The 15,927-nt window shown below is 43.3% G+C and overlaps 1 protein-coding gene across 1 annotated transcript in view; it reads right to left on the bottom strand.

Annotated features, from left to right (window-relative positions):
• Window positions 1–1,413: 1,413 nt before the first annotated feature.
• RB1CC1 (RB1 inducible coiled-coil 1) overlaps window positions 1,414–15,927 on the bottom strand; it is a 39,605-nt gene continuing 25,091 nt past the window's right edge. Inside the window, exons 15-24 of the mRNA XM_006063400.4 lie at window positions 13,987–15,887; window positions 10,395–10,560; window positions 9,733–9,841; window positions 9,423–9,651; window positions 8,807–8,861; window positions 7,898–7,945; window positions 6,664–6,722; window positions 4,939–5,075; window positions 3,130–3,200; window positions 1,414–2,369 (exon numbers count right to left, since the gene is read on the bottom strand). Coding sequence (XP_006063462.3) covers window positions 2,292–2,369; window positions 3,130–3,200; window positions 4,939–5,075; window positions 6,664–6,722; window positions 7,898–7,945; window positions 8,807–8,861; window positions 9,423–9,651; window positions 9,733–9,841; window positions 10,395–10,560; window positions 13,987–15,887 — 2,853 coding nt within the window. The 3' untranslated portion in view covers window positions 1,414–2,291. The remainder of the gene's footprint in view (window positions 2,370–3,129; window positions 3,201–4,938; window positions 5,076–6,663; window positions 6,723–7,897; window positions 7,946–8,806; window positions 8,862–9,422; window positions 9,652–9,732; window positions 9,842–10,394; window positions 10,561–13,986; window positions 15,888–15,927) is intronic.

Genomic DNA, 15,927 nt, shown 5'->3' with positions numbered 1-15,927 from the left:
AGGAGGATCTCCTGGAGAAGGGAACAGCAACCCACTCTAGTATTCGTGGCTGAGAAATCCCATGGACAGAGGACTTGCCTGGCAGGCTACACAGTCCATGGTGTCACAGACAGTCAGACATGAGTGAGCGACTTTCACTTTTTTCACTTTAAGGGCATATTAATTTTTTTTTTTTGAAAGCATGTGCATGTTTTACACCATGATGATTTTTAATAAAAATAAAATTTGTGTAATTTTTGCTCATTCTGGTCTTAGTATATCCAGGTACCTTTGCAAAAATAAAACTATCCACATAATTCTTATGTGCTTGAAATATACTGGCATCTAAATGTGACTTAAACTTTCATTCTTACAATAAAGCTACATTTCTATTCAAGTTTGAATAGTGAATTTGCAGGTTCTGATTAGACAAAGAAGAAATCTTTATAATAGCTAACATATATAAGTACTTAGTCTGTTTATCTGAAATTGTTCAAAGCCCTTTACATTTATCATTTTCACCACTTAATTTTCTAAAATAACCCTCCGAGGCAGGTTCAGAGTTTATGCAGCTTGCCCAGATAAAGTCAGACCTGGGACAGAAGCTTGGGCACTCTGATGTCATGGCCGGCCTCACCCACCCAAAGAGGGTGGAAACCCAACCAGGCTTCATTTCTCTTCTTTGTAACTAAGAAAACCATACTTTCTTTTTGTTTGCTTTATGAAGGCATAGGTAACCGCTGATAGCATGGATATAGAATAGGATGTAAGAAAAATGATAAGCAACAAAAGTCGACATTAAAGAGTGCCACTCAGGAGAGATCAGGTTCAGCCCGCATTCCACAGCATGACTGAAATTTGAAGTCAAAAAAGCCCACCGGGCAGATTCACTCAGACCCAAGAACACCTGCTCAGCAGACCCACCCTTACACAGAGCTCTTTGCTGGTGATGCTGTCTGCCTGAGGATGCAATGGAAGGACTGAAGAGAAACGTGAAATCATTTGTCCATTTATTCATTAATATGTTGTCAAATTCAGTTTTCTATACACTATGGTGTTTATTCCATTTTCTGTACTATTAGATATACATATTTAAAAAAATATTTAACTTATTTTTATGAAGAAATTAAATACTTTCTGGAAAAAAAAAAAAAAGCCATTTTATTATTGTTCTCTAGCAACAAACCTCAAACAAGTCTCAATCCACTCAGGCAGCTCACTTAGATGCCTCTGTTCGCGGCATTTATCTGAAGACCGGGTTTACACAATTCTACTCTACAGAAGGCTGTTTGACCCTGTTACATAGCATACAGTTAAAGAACATTTTTGTAATAAACATGTTTCTCTTTGATATGATACAGAACAAGTTTTTCACACTTCCCAGCAGTCACTCAAATATATTAAAAATGTTTCCGTCTTTAAAAGGCACACACATTTACAGGTTCAAATCTTTATTGTTTTAAAATTCTACATGTCTTTTACAATACAACATTTTGTTATTTAAATGACCTCTAAATGGTTAATGTACAATGACTATGCTTTTTCTGAAACTGAACCATGAATTACGACCTCGTCGATATGATTCTTCTAAACAGAGTAGGAAAGTGTTGGGAGGGGCTGTGTGCCACTTGGAAACCACCCCCAGCACACACCTCCTTGGAGAACCCAGGCGACCATCTGCTCAAAGTGCTTCTCAAGACTGTAGATATGCCTGATCTTAAAGTCAGTCAATTGAATTAGAGTTCCTTTTTGTTTTGAAACATCAAAGGGCATTTAAAAAAATAAATGAAACAATTTGCTTTAGTAATCTACAGAGGCAAACAAAACCATGACTATCTGCATGCAGGAACACTCCTCTTTAAATAGTTCTGAAGAATGTATACATTTTATAAAGAATGTGTTAAAGAGTGCAAGTCTTCTGATATTGGCGTCACAAAAAGACAAATGCTGGTACAGTAACTAACACGGACTATCTAAGTTCAAGCTAATGTATATGTAACAGGCAATTAGCATGGCTAATCGTAGGCCACAATGCACAGGGTATGCCCTTTGAGAAAATGAACTAGTTTGGTCCCCATTTCTAGAGTTACTTGGGTAGAAAAAAACAAAACCATTTTAATTCAGCTCAGAGTTTTGATGAATTTATTGTTCCTAAAGTGTAGCCAGGTAAAAAGTAAATGATATACACCAATGAAGTACATTGTCCTGTTGACTTTTATATAAAAAGATGGCCTGCTGTTTTTGGAGTGATGAAAGAGCACTGTTGGACAAACCAGGAAAACGTCACAGAAGGTCTCAATTTCTTCCACAAATTATACTTTCTTATTCCATGACACAGCTTTCACTCTGTAAAACTTTGTCCCCAAAGGAACTTTAAATCTGTTTTGTGCCTAAGACAGAAAGAAAAGGGTGATTAAACCAAAGTGCCTAAGTTCTGTCCCATCACACTACTCAAAGCTGAATTACTGGGGGGGGGGGGGGGGGGGGGGGGTCTTTATCAGAGGATACCTGCCTCCTCCCCATATGAGTGGAGACTCAGCCACTAATACTGAGGCAAGAGTCAGTGATCACTGATAAAGATACGGTGCCAAGTGAGCCGTATGTCATTACTATGAGCATCAAAGAAAAGTCCAGCACCACCCGGCTCGAGTCCTGCTGGTACACGGGGCACAGAGGAGGGTTGGGAACCTGCTCACTGGAGGTCACTGAGCCCACAGCACCGACACTGCCAACATGACAGTCAGGCGCATCCTGAGCCAGCAACACTTCACTTGTCTCTCACACTTCACCTGTCTCTCCTCGGGGTGGGGGGGGGCAGCACTGAGAGTCAAGACGCATCAGCTCTGCCGGCAGACGGATTCATCACCAGCTCCTTTACTGCACAAGGAGCACCAGCAACTCAACACAGAACAGTAACTTGCTGTAGTTTTCCTGTACAGGTTGACCATTTGTTGGTAATCTAGCTCTATTTTCAGAAGGCAAGTAACACAAATATTCATAAAACTGCTGGTGCAAACTCACATTCACGAAATTCAAGGCCTGACTCAAGTGAACTAAAAGGCCAGGACTAGCACTGCTCCTGACTTCTACATGACACAGCCAGAGAACCTTCTTTCAACTCCAGGGTCTGCATCCCACCGTGAAGCTTACCTTTTTGGCCTGGCAGTACTCCTTTTCCATCACTTTTCCAAGGACCCACGGTCTTCGGGACGCACCTGAAGCTATGGAATCAAATCATTAATTTCTTTTTGAAAGTACTATTATAATTACTCATGAAAACCAAACTGCCAGAATCAAAACAGACTAAGGACCTTCTCCCAAGTGAAATCACATAAATGCAAAATGACTTATAAACCAAACTGGATTCATTTTACTTTAAGTACAGATGGTAAGTAAATCAGAAGCAAACAATCTGAGTACAAATCAGGAACAAATAAATCCAGGTATTCTAAGCAGCTCAGCAGTGCCACCTACTGTAAGTGCAGACACATGACCTGTTCTGCTGCTGAAAAGAAAACTGATTTTCTAGGTTCAAAGCAAAGCACTGCATTTTTATTTTTGGCACCACAACACAAACAGTCAGTGCAAAATAAATACCTAAGAATGAAAGAACATCTGAAGGGACTACTTTTGTGAAGGGAAGGAAAAAAATGTGGAAGGAGACAGGATGAAAAAAACTCATGTCATAAGCTGAGATGCAAGCTCATTCTCTTAAAATTCATCAGAAGTTGTCATTAAAAAAGTTGATTCCAAAAGTATTTGACCAATAATTTATCTGTTTAGAGTAAAACCTCTGAAATTCCCAAGAGAAGATAAAACTGATTTTATTCTATAAACATTACTTGGCAAGACGTAAATTAACAGATCTCCTGAATAAACCATCAGAAACACAGACACAGGGACTGGTTTAGTGGAAGACAATTTTTCCACAGACAGGGGTGCAGACGGTTTCGGATGATTCAAGCACGTTACATTTATTGTGCACTTTATTTCAATTATTACTGTACCAGCTCCACCTCAGATCAACAGGCATTAGATCCCAGAGGTTGGGGACCCCTGGTCTAACACTGAAGTCTAAGGAGTGACAAGTACCCCTGGTCAAAAAACCACAAAAAAAAAAAAAAAAGAAAAAACTTAAGTTCATGGTTTTCAAGGTATAAAACTAGTAAATTAAACTGCAACTGTCTTGTCTCATTTTCTGTGATTACACTCTGCATAACCCACCAACAACAGGCACGGAGGCAGTGGCCAAGTTAGAGAACTGACATCTGACCACTCCAAACAGGAAGGGAAGGAAAGGGAAGTCAAAGTTGCTCAGTCGTGTCTGACTCTTTGTGACCCCATGAACTATACAGTCCATGGAATTCTCCAGGCCAAACAGGAACATCAAACCAAATGGATACAGTCTTTCTATTCAGGCAAAGTATTTCAGGGTGTCTATTATGTTCTTTTTGAGTTCTTTTAAAGGCCAATGTACCCAATAATTGTACATTGTACCAGACAATGTACCAGATACTAACCACAACTTGCTATATTTTAACAAAGCTCATTGCTTTGAAAAGAAAATGAAAGTACTGACAATAACGAAAAAGAAGGTAGAAACACAGAATGATATATTGCACAGAAGAGACATTTTATAATTTAAAAGAATTTATTGTCGCCAAAACAAGGAAAGTGCCCTTATAAACCAATGAGCACGTTATATTCGAGCTTACATAGGTATGAGCATTTTAACAGTACAATCCTGCTGTTGCCAGGGCATGAGATAACTGACCCGACTTCGTTAGCTGCACTCAGGCTGAACTGTCAACAGAACCCAGAAAAATAATCTGGATAATGCAGACCGAATAAAAACAAACAAACAAAAAAGCAGATGGAAGCAGAGCTCTCTCTTGCCTGTGTAACTCTGACACAGTTAGACAAGCACACACTGGGTTTATGTCTCAGTGTGACACTTACCGCCCTCTCCGGGCCTGAGGTCCAGGGCGGGCAGGGACTCCGCGTGCAGGAAGTACAGGGTGGGGCTCACCGTGAAGAGCACATAGTTGTCGTGGCGCTCGTCCAGGATGATGAGCACCAGGTCGCCCACCTGGAAACTGAGCAGAGGAAAGCTTCAGTCACCTGAGAAGCCACCATCTCCCCCTTAACGCCCTGCTCGCGGACTCTGCAAGGCCCAACCAGTTCAGCTATCAATGCAACAGCAGATGTCTCAGCTACATGACTGCTCACACAGCTGCTCACAGGAGTCCTGGACATACACATATGTTCAAAGGGTAACACGAGCAACTGTCAGAGACCAACATAATCTACTGGTTAAGAAAACAGCCACACACACACACACACACACACACACTGGTTAAGAAAACAGCCACACACACACACACACACACACACACAGCTTGGGTGAGGAGGAAAAAAAATACCCAAGTTCACCTAGTTACAGGAAGAAGGTACTCATCCAAACCTATTTTACAACAACGCACACAAATAGAGGGAGCAAACGCACAGTCACGTAAGGAGGGAAGCGGTAACTTGTCCAGCAGTGCTGCTCCAGGCTCTGAGGAGAGTCCCCTCAGTCTGGAAGGAGAGGCAAGGAAACCAGGTGTGATGGCCTGGGGTTTCAGATGGCATCTGTCTGTCTCCTCAGGGTCCTTCAGAATTGTCTTCGCAAGACCAGTTCAAAGTTAATCTGGATCTCAGACAATAGTGGTCCTGAACCTGATAAATCATTAACATCACTAGGGAAACTCTACAAAGGTAACAGCCTCTCCTTCATTAACTGTTTATCTCACAATTAACTGCCTGACTAAAAGAATAGGACCAGATACGTTCTGGACAAACATCAGAAGACAACACCTCAAAAGGGAAGGTGGGCTTCTCGGAGATGGTGTTTTTGTTTTAAGCTCATCTCTCTCATTTTTCAAAGACTGTAAGTTGATTTGACTTGACATACAGCTGGTAGGGAAGGACAGATACACCCAGCCCTTTCAAATCACTCAGTTTAATGTCAATAACCCAGACATTTGGTTGACAGATCTATTACAGAGAAAGTCTTGTTTATTTTTTAAGTCAGTGCTGATAAGCAGTGCATTATTGATGTGTAGCATATCAATAAAACAAAGTCTGAGAAATAAGCAGAAGAAGAAACACTGCAACTTAAAAAATCAAGAGTTTCCAATCTAAAATGAAAAAGATGAAAGTGGTAAAAGGGATTTAAAAGAGGTGGCAGCAACTGAAGAGGCTTCAGGAATGCAATGTAAGGGACAATTAAAGCTAGGACAGGAAGGACTTCCAATACAATCCCAATGTCCTCAAATCCCAATGCAGGAGACACAGGAGACCCAGGTTTGATCCCTGGGTGGGGATGATCCCCTGGAGAAGGAATCCAATATTCTTGTCTCGGGAAAGCCCATGGACAGAGGAGCCTGGTGGACTACAGTCCAAAGGGTCAAGAAGAGTTGGACATGACTGGGCACAACAACATCCCCAAAATAACACAGAAAAACCTTGCTTTTCAATTAAAAAAATATTAATTATGAATGAATGTATAACATTCTGCTGACTAAAACTGAGGTTGAAGGGCTACAGTCACTGAAACACATTTTCATGAACAATTCAGTACTATTCAATTTGGCAATTTTTTTTCACAGAAAAAAAATCATAAAAAACAAAAACAGTACTTACTCTCTAATGGCTATCTTCTCAGAATGCCTTGAGGATACGGAGGACATGCTCTGAGACATCTGGAAGAGAACAGTTCAAAGGTTACATGAGTCAAGTGCTCTCTCCGGGCACTTTCTAGGCCTGACTGCAGACACTTCTTCCATTATGATGTGTGGTCACGTCTGCGTCCCAGCTTTCAGGGCCCAAACTCCCACGCTTCATTAACGTAATGCCTTTCCTTTAACAGTTACTCTCAGTGTACAAATTTATCTACACTTCTACTTATGCTATTCTTAATCAAATTTGGCTGGATTAAAAACTGGATATAGAATTATTTTATCAATAAACAGACACCTAACCCTAACAAATATCAGAAGGAAGGAGCTGCTGATTTCAGTAAGAGTTTACAGTCCACGATTCTGAGCGAGCAGCAGCCCAGGAAGGGCTGCCGACAGTCCTCCCCAGCAAGCATCCAGGTGGGAGAGGGCGGGGCTCACCGATCTCAGTCGGGCTTCAGCCCACTTCTCACACTGTTACTTGATACAGGGGACATGGGTCCCAAGGTCTGGGGGCCAGAAAGGATGACAGGGATACCTAACCCTCCCAAGCAGAGTGGCCCAACTCTAGTCACACAAACCAAGGACAGATAAATGGCTTTCTGTCTTAAACACTTAACAGCACCTACAGTGTCCTATGCACTGCCGACTGCTCTGGGAGCACAGTGCACAGTGACAACGCCCTCCAAGCACAGCGTCCTCCCCTAGGGACGCAGCCCAGAGCACATGGGGAGCCGCTGTGGCAGCAACTTCTCCACGTCTTCCTGAAAGGATGTGCTTCACTTACAAACAGCAAATAGCCTTAGAGCTGCTATGGTCATAAGTTCAGGACTGACAGTTTGCAAGTTGTGGAAATAACGTGGAAGTTTTGCTGCTCGAGTTAAGACAGGCACATGTAAGAGACTGGATGCCTCCTTACATAAGACACTTTACTTTAAAATAACTCCACTCTAATCAGTGCCTTAAGGTTTTCAACACAGGCCTCAAACTGCTCCCACTTCCTCATAAATCGTAATCATTAGAGTATGAAAAATGAAGCAACTGGTTTATTAAAGCACGTTAAGACTGACTTGTAAAACTGATTAGTCAACAAAACCTACCAGGCATGAATTAATCAAACCACACAACTTTCTGATCTTCTTAATGAAATGTGACCCAAACAGTTTAAATGTCAAGATCAACTGGGCGAGAAACCTTACCAGTCTCTGATTTAACCGCTTGTTCTCTTCTTCTTTCAACTGTAGTGTCTGCAGAGAAGAGAAAAAGACTATTTATGCTCATAAATACTCAAATCCAAACATAATGGACTAACGCTGATCTCTAGTATAAAAATATCTTGGGGACATTCTTTTCTAGGGAATCTCTCCAACTGTTTTATTTACTGGCATAAAAGACAATTGGAATAATTTTTAGGTATACTTCCTTAAGTCAGGTGTTCTCAAAGCTTAATCTGCATTAGAAGCCCTCAAGGACTTGCAAATATACACTAACTGTCAAGATCTGTCCCCAGAAGCTGTGTTAGGAGGTGTGGCCCAGGAGGTGGGACCCACAGTTACTACACACAGGCAAGCAGACGTGATGACCCTTCACTAACAAGAGCACAGGGGAGACCCGAGCATCGAGAGTACATGTCTGTACAGATCAGACTCCGAATCCTCAGACAGTTATCTTATGGAGAGCAAAAGAAACTGTAAAAATCTTCAAAGCCTAAGCAATGAAAAGTACTCTATGAACAAAGAAAGGCAAGTCTGCAATTAAGAAGAAACCCCTATTGCCATTTTTTTTCTCTTCACCTCAATCAATCCCTATAAAAAACCTAACTTTTCTTCATTATTCACATATTCTGTTTTTGCCCCATTTTGGAAAATACTTAATTTTTGAAAATTAGTATGCAGAATCCACACTTAAACTTTGTTGCTGAATCCTGAACTGTTACCAGCCACTAGGATCAGAGATGACAGAGCTTCTCAAAAATAACCACAAAATAACCATTAAAAAGATCTAATATATAAACACAACAAATCCTGTTCTCATGTAAGGTTGCTTCACTGCGATCCAGAGTGAAGGCCTTTACCCACTATGCTTCAACACAGACAAAATGCACTTACTCGTTCCAACAGCATTATCCGCTGTCTTTCTTCAGAGAGCACGTGGACGTTTTCTCTAAGAGAAAATGACTTACTTTAGCCATATTGACAAATAAAACTGTAACACACTTAGAATGCACAACGAGGTGGTCTGAGACATGTGTACCGTGCACCGCTAATCCACAGCCCCCTCACCTCACATGACTACCTCCTCCCTGCACCCACAGTCCTGGGGAAACCACGCTCCTCCTCTCCACTTCTACCTGTATGACTTTCATTTCAGATTTTATGTGTAAGTGACCACTCCATCCACCACGGCCTCAGCCCCATGAACACACCTGAGCCTCTGGTAACCCCTGCTCCCCGAGGCCATGGGCTCAACCCTGGAACCCCTGCAGACACCAGTCCGGCAGCCCTTCCTGGCTACCCATGGACACTGCAGGGACACCAAGGCACCCCATGAAACACGCCCATATGGGCTCCCACAGATAACCAGTGATGTTAACACAGACTGTGCTATAAACAATCCACCAGGTCCAGCTCTCAGGTCCGTGGGCTGCGGTCACCACCAGGGCTGCCCAGCCCTCCCACCCTCAGTGCTGGCTGGCCATTCTGAACAGGAGGATGGAGCACTCACTGGACAGACATCGTGCTGGTCTCCATGGCTGAATCTGGCCTCCCCTCAGCAAAGGTGTCCAGGGCCTCCACTGGGGGCTCAGGTGCACAGGCCCCGTACAACTCCGGGGCTGCGGCCACGCCCGGGGAGGGCACGAAGGCGCCGCCCCGCAGCCGGCTGACTTCCTCCTCCAGTCGCTTCTTCTCCTCCAGCAGACGCGCGCGGTCCTCAGACAGGGACTCGATCAAATCTGCAGCCAGGGTTGGGACAGAGTTACCCACGGCGCGCATCGGTCAGAGCCAAAGGTGCCGCACTCCTGAGGCCCGCTCACCTTTGTCCCGCTCCTGCTGCTGCATTGTGCTCTTGAGCTTATCACTGAGATCATTGATTATGTTTTCTTTCCTCATTTTCTCTCTCGTTAAAACAGTGTTAAAATTGGTCTGGAACAACAGAACGAGAACCACTCACATGATCTGTACGCACAGTGCAGTGGCAGACACAAAAAACACACTGCATCTATTTCTGGTGGTACGTCTCAACATGGAGAAGAAAAGTATCATACACAAGGTGACATTTAGTTTTAAATAAAAATGCCAGCTCATCACATGGATAAGAATTAACAGCACATAAATTAGAAGAAAATTTCACAGCTTAGAGAAAAGAAACTCAAATGTTACCCATGTAGTAGTATAAACACTTTCATTTGCAAAAATTAATGTGATGTGAAGACATTAAATGACTTTGACAAGATCAGGGAGGAAGCTAGGAAGTCAGGAACAGAATTTACATTTCTTCATTTCTAAACTAGGACTGTTTTCTTTTTGAAGTACTCATGTGAAATAATGACTGTTAAAAAGAACATGCTTTTAAATATGAAGAAGATACTTAGCAAATACCACCAGGATCATTGTAGGAAAAGTCACAGTTAAGACAGCAAAAACCTCAGCTACACAGACACACTTGTTAACCTTCTCAGTCCGGGAACCCACACACCTGCTGCTCAGCGATCAAAGATGTTCGAACATTCTGCATCTCTTCATTCTTCCTTTTCTCCTGCTCTTCAAGTTGTTCTAGAAACTTAGCTTTTTCTTCCTGGAGCTTTTCTTGAAGTTCAGCAACTAGGCTTGAAGAATCTTCTCTGGCAGATTCCATGGCATGACTTTAAAAATTAAATACAGTATTACATTTTCCCCCCAGTATTACAGATATAATAACAAGTATACCAAGTATCATAATTAGATGACACCAGAAATGCTAAACATCTTCCTTTAACCTAACAGTAGTTAACTGGTGTTAAAAGATCTTTCTATGTCAACTCTCGCTTTTTATCCACCAGCAAAAGAGAAACAAGTGCCAGGGAAAAGCCTAATACAGACCACATCCTCCCAGCAGTGGGGTTGAGTGGTTATATCCGATATTCAGGATAATCAGTTTCTACAGCAAAAGGCAACATTGTCAGTATAAAAATTAATATACTTCAAGAGCTCAGCTTCAAATTCTAGTTTTACCTTTCCTGTTACTGCCAGACACAGGACTGAGAGTTGAATTAAAAATACACCTGCAGAACACATCTGTTGAAGAGCTTTCATTTTTTAAACAGGCTTTGGTTCCTTTTGTTACCTAATGAATAGGTAACCTTAAACTAAAGTGAAACTTAAATGTGTACACAGCAAACTGACATACGCCTAAATTCAGATTCACTTCTCTCAGAACCTGCTCACCTCCAAGGGGTGCTGAGGGGCTGAGAGGCGAGGTCGGCGAGAAAGCACAAGCCCAGGCTGCTGCTTATTTTATCTGCTTTCAACCTCACAATCCTCTACATCCGAATGCTTGTCAAGAAGTAGATAATCTCATCCAAGGTGTTAAAATATCCCCGTCTCAGGAGAAAGACTGTAAACATTCCCACACTATCCTAGCAACCAAGTCAGTGAAGGGTTTTAAATGTACATTTATTCAATTTAAAAGGACACTTCAATGTTTTTCAAAGTTTCTCCTTTGGGGCTGGGGAGGGGGTGGATTAAAAATCACAGGCAGCATCATTTCAAGGTCACTGAGGAACCAGGATGAAGCCAGGGACTTCGCTCACTAAGAAAACGGACTTAGGATAAAATAAGCCGTACGCAGGGCTTACATGTGAGCAACTCTTCATACTGTCTGCCTAATGTCTACTTTGTGCAGGTTTAAGTGACACGCCTTGAAGAAGTACTCCCTACAGTTACAGGGTAAGCCAACTACTGTGGGGAAAACAAAAAGCCAAGTTCCAGGCAAGTAGGCAGGGCAGAGGGAAGAGAATGAGGTTACAGGCGAGGGGGCAGCAGGTCACAAAAGTCTAACTGGACTACTGTAATATACAAGATGAAGAAGCAATAAGGTCCTGTTGTACAGGGAACTCTATTCAATATCCTGGGAAATGCCTTAATGGAGAAGAATATACATATGTTTAACTGCATCACTTTGCCACACAGCAGAAATTAGGATAACAATGTACATCAACTATTAAAATGCTAACTGTGTCCGACTCTTTGTGACTCCATGGACTGCAGCCTGCCAGGCTCCTCTATCCATGGAATTCTCCAGGCAAGAATACTAGAGTGGGTAGCCAATCCCTTCTCCAGGGGATCTTCCCGATACTGTAGGCAGATCCTTTACGGTCTGAGCCATGGGGCTTCAGATTATACTTGTGTCAATGAAATACATTTTTTAAAGTTAAAAACAAAGTAAGTCCCTGGCAATCCAGTGGTTAAAATGCCATGCTTCCAAAGTAGGGAGCATAGGTTTGATCCTTGATCAGAGAACTAAGATCTCACATGTGCTGGCATGACCAAAAATAAATTTATTTTTAAAATTAAAAAAAAAAAAAAAGGAATTAGCAACTACTTGAGCTATCAGGGAAAGACACAGTGGGTGAGCTATCAGAGGCGTGAGCCATGATAACCCACAGCTTGTCTGTCAGTACAACAAGATTTCTAAGTGTAGAGCAGTTCAGGCACACGGGACGGCCTGTCCAAGGTGAGGGTCAGGATTTCTGAGACCCAGAGGCAGGACAGAGCGCATCTGAGTTGCTGCTCCAGCTACTCCACTGAATACCTGTGCAGCCCCTGCTGTGGGAGCATTCCCTGCCTACCTTACCCCACCACCACCCTCCACCGCGAACCCATGCAGCTGCTCTACCAAAATGGACACTGAATGGAGCTTTGGCAAGTCCTACGGGAGAACCATGGTTGAGGCCCTTCGGATTCTGAAGCAGGGAACCTGGCTTAAGGCTTGTACCTGGTCTGTGGAGACTTGACCCCTGCCATGGTCTCCTCAGTTACCATAAAGTAGACACAGCCTCACTCCTGGAGCTAGGACACTCAGGTGACACAGAGGACACAAGGTGGGGTCCACACGAGTCCTGACAGCACTGGGCAGGTACGGAGGGGCTTCCATTCCCCCATGGCAGCCACGGCGAGCCTGCAGGAAGGATGCTGCAGGAGGGCCCGGTGTCCAGAGGATTCTCAGAGGGCTCCAAAGCACGATGAGAAGGGGTAAGATGAGAGGGGGTGCGATGTCTGGGCAGGACCCCGCGAGGACTACAATCTCTGACCGAACACTGCGCACCATACCCATCACTGGCCCCTGGAGGACCCTGGTGCCGCCGGCCTACCTGGCCTTCTGCAGTGACTGCCTCGACCTCTGCATCCCCCAGGCTCTGAGGACACTCAGAGGTCCAGTTCCTCTAAGAGCCTCCAATCCCTCCAGAAAACATTCTGTTTTCAAAACAGACTTGGAGGTTCAACTGTGCACCAGATTATGAACAGTATACAGCAGATAGTCAATCACAACAGACTGGGTAAAAGTGATAAGCAGCAGCTGGAGGTTAAATTACATAAAGCACATACACCTATACAGATACTCTCTTGGAAGAATTAATGATAGAACCAACTAATGATGCTCTAGAAATTGTTTATTAGGCCACAAACCCCCTCAATAAATTTTAATGAGTAGAAATACCAAAGTCCATTTTCTCTGATCAAAGGCAATAACATCAGACAACAATAATAAAAAAGCAAAAAAACCCACCACTGTATAAAACCCAGAATTTAACATTATCTTTTGAATCACAGAGGAAATAACTGAGATTGTAATATCAGAAAATAACAACCAGGAAGCTGGAGTCCTAAACGTTACTAACTGCTGCTCTTTTATACATTGTACATGATTTTAAAAGAATGAAAATCAGTAACTTTCAAATGAAGAATTCAGGGAACAAACTACAAATAAACTGAAAGGAAATTTATATGTTAAAAAGGGGGGAAAAAGATCCTGAAAACATTTGAAATTTTCAAAACTTATTTGTCTTGAAATCCAAAATACGAATCCATTTTTAGAGGCCATCCCAGTGGATTTACAGTCTGTTATTTCTTTCAAATATTTTTAAGTAACATGGACTATTTTAAAAAGGACATTTTTACTTCACAAATATCTCAATGGTTACTTTTACCTGAGGTAAATGAGGAAATTAAGGTACTGTGATTACAAACACAATTAAAATTTGAATCACCAGACTTTAATTTTATGATTACAGACTGAAGTTCTTTCTTACCTTTTTGCTAATTGACTCTCAAGATGTTTAACTTTCTCTAACAACTCTTTCTCAACAGCTTCTCTTTCCAAGTGCATTTCTTTTCTGGCAGTCTCAATAGCAGCTTCTTTTTCACAATTAAGCCTCTGAACTAGCTGTTCTCGGTCCTGTTCCTGTCTCATGACAAATTCCTCTTTGTCTTTCTCTAGCTTCTGGATAATAGCTTTGTACATATCCTCTTGCTGGGAGATTTTCTCATCTTTTTGTTTTTCAAGAGCACTCAATTCTGAGTCCAATTTACTCTGCAGTTCAGCTAATTCTTCTTTCAGGCCTTTTTCTATTTCAAATGCTTGCTGATACAACGATGTTATTTTGTTTAAATCAGTTGTAAGCCTATCAGATTCTTCTTCGTGTCTACTAATTAACTCGGAAATGCACTGATCTTTTTCAACTGTCATTAAAGTTCTCAGCTCTGCCAAGCCCACCTGATAATTTTCATTATTGTCGTGAATCTTTTGGTTTAGTTTACTGATCTCTGCTCTCAACTGTTCGGTCTCTTTTTCGAAGAGAGACTGCAAGGTCTTCTTCTCCTGGGTTCTGCTTTCTTCCAGCAACATTTTTATCTCATCAGTTTCTGCTTCCTTCAGAGCCAGCTCCACCTCTAACTTACATCTCATGTCTGACAAATCCGAAACCTTGAGCTTTAACTCCTGGACCTGCTGCTCCTTCTCCTGGATGACTGCAGCATGAGAATCTTGGATCTGCTCGATCCTCTGCTGGTTTTCCATTTCTAGTTTCTCCAAGCAGAGCCTGTGCTCGCTCATGGCCTTCTCCAACTCCTGTGTGTGACGGACCTGCAGTGTGTCCTCCAGCTCCTTCAGATGACTCTGCTCCAGGCGCTGGAGCTCTGCCCGCAGTAGCTGGAGCTTCTCATCATTCTCCACGTGGAGCTTCCTCAAGTCCTCCAGGGCAACCTCACGCGACTGCCGCAATGCTTCCATCTCACAGTGCTGGGTGCGCACTGTGCACTCCATCTCGAGCAGCTTCTGGTCCTTCTCTTTCTGCAGGCAGATGATGGCTTCCTTCTCGTGCTTGACCAGAGCAAACTCATTATCCTTATTCTGCAGCACCTCCTCCAGGCATACCAGGTCCCCCCGCAGCTTGGTGATCTTGCTCTTGTTCTCTTCACTCTCCTTCACCAGGGTAGCGAGCCTGCCCTCGTACTCGCTTTTTAAAGACTCTAGTTCTTTTTGATGTTTTTCATGTAGTGTTATTTCCAAAGAGTGCTTTACTTTGTCGATAATGCTTCTTATTTCTACTGCTGTACACTGCAAGGAATTGGCAAAGTCACACTGTTCCTTCTGCACGAACGTCCGGAAGTGGCAGAAGTCCTCCTTCAGGGTCTGAATGCTGAGGTGCGAGTCGTGGGCGGATGCGCGGCACCTCCCCAGCTGGACACTGAGGGATGCGCGGTCGCCCGGGTCCTCCTGACCGGGGGCACTGGTGTCCTGCATCCGCCTGCTGTCAATGGCGTTGATGACAGAGGAGTAGAGGGACTCCACCATCATCTCTGGGCTCTGCGGGTCACTGATGGGGTTTGGAGACGATAGCTGCTCCTCTATGACAAACTCGTTCACCGCAGACATAAAGTCCGACTCAGGACTTTCTGCTAGTGAATCCAAGTCTAAGGAGGCCTGGTGGAGAGTATGCTCTATATTTGGATGGGGGATAGTCTCAAAGTCGAACGTGTGGGCATCAATGCTGTCTGGTGACAGCTCCTCTAAGGGGCAAACTGCAGGACACAGGGGATCCTGCACGGCGAGTGGAGGCGGTGTCCTGGGTGAGGTAGTGGTTGTGATTCCTGTCGCGCTTTCCAGCCGGGGCGAGGAAGCCGACTGCGGGGACGTCTGACTCGCAGAGGCCTGGAAGAGAGAGGGACAGGCTGACCGAGCTGCGACACCA

Source organism: Bubalus bubalis, chromosome 15 (assembly GCF_019923935.1).
Source record: "Bubalus bubalis isolate 160015118507 breed Murrah chromosome 15, NDDB_SH_1, whole genome shotgun sequence".
NCBI classification, from domain to species: Eukaryota; Metazoa; Chordata; class Mammalia; order Artiodactyla; family Bovidae; genus Bubalus; species Bubalus bubalis.
The sequence above is the reverse complement of the archived record's forward strand: the minus strand, read 5'-3'. Positions and strand labels throughout refer to the sequence as shown.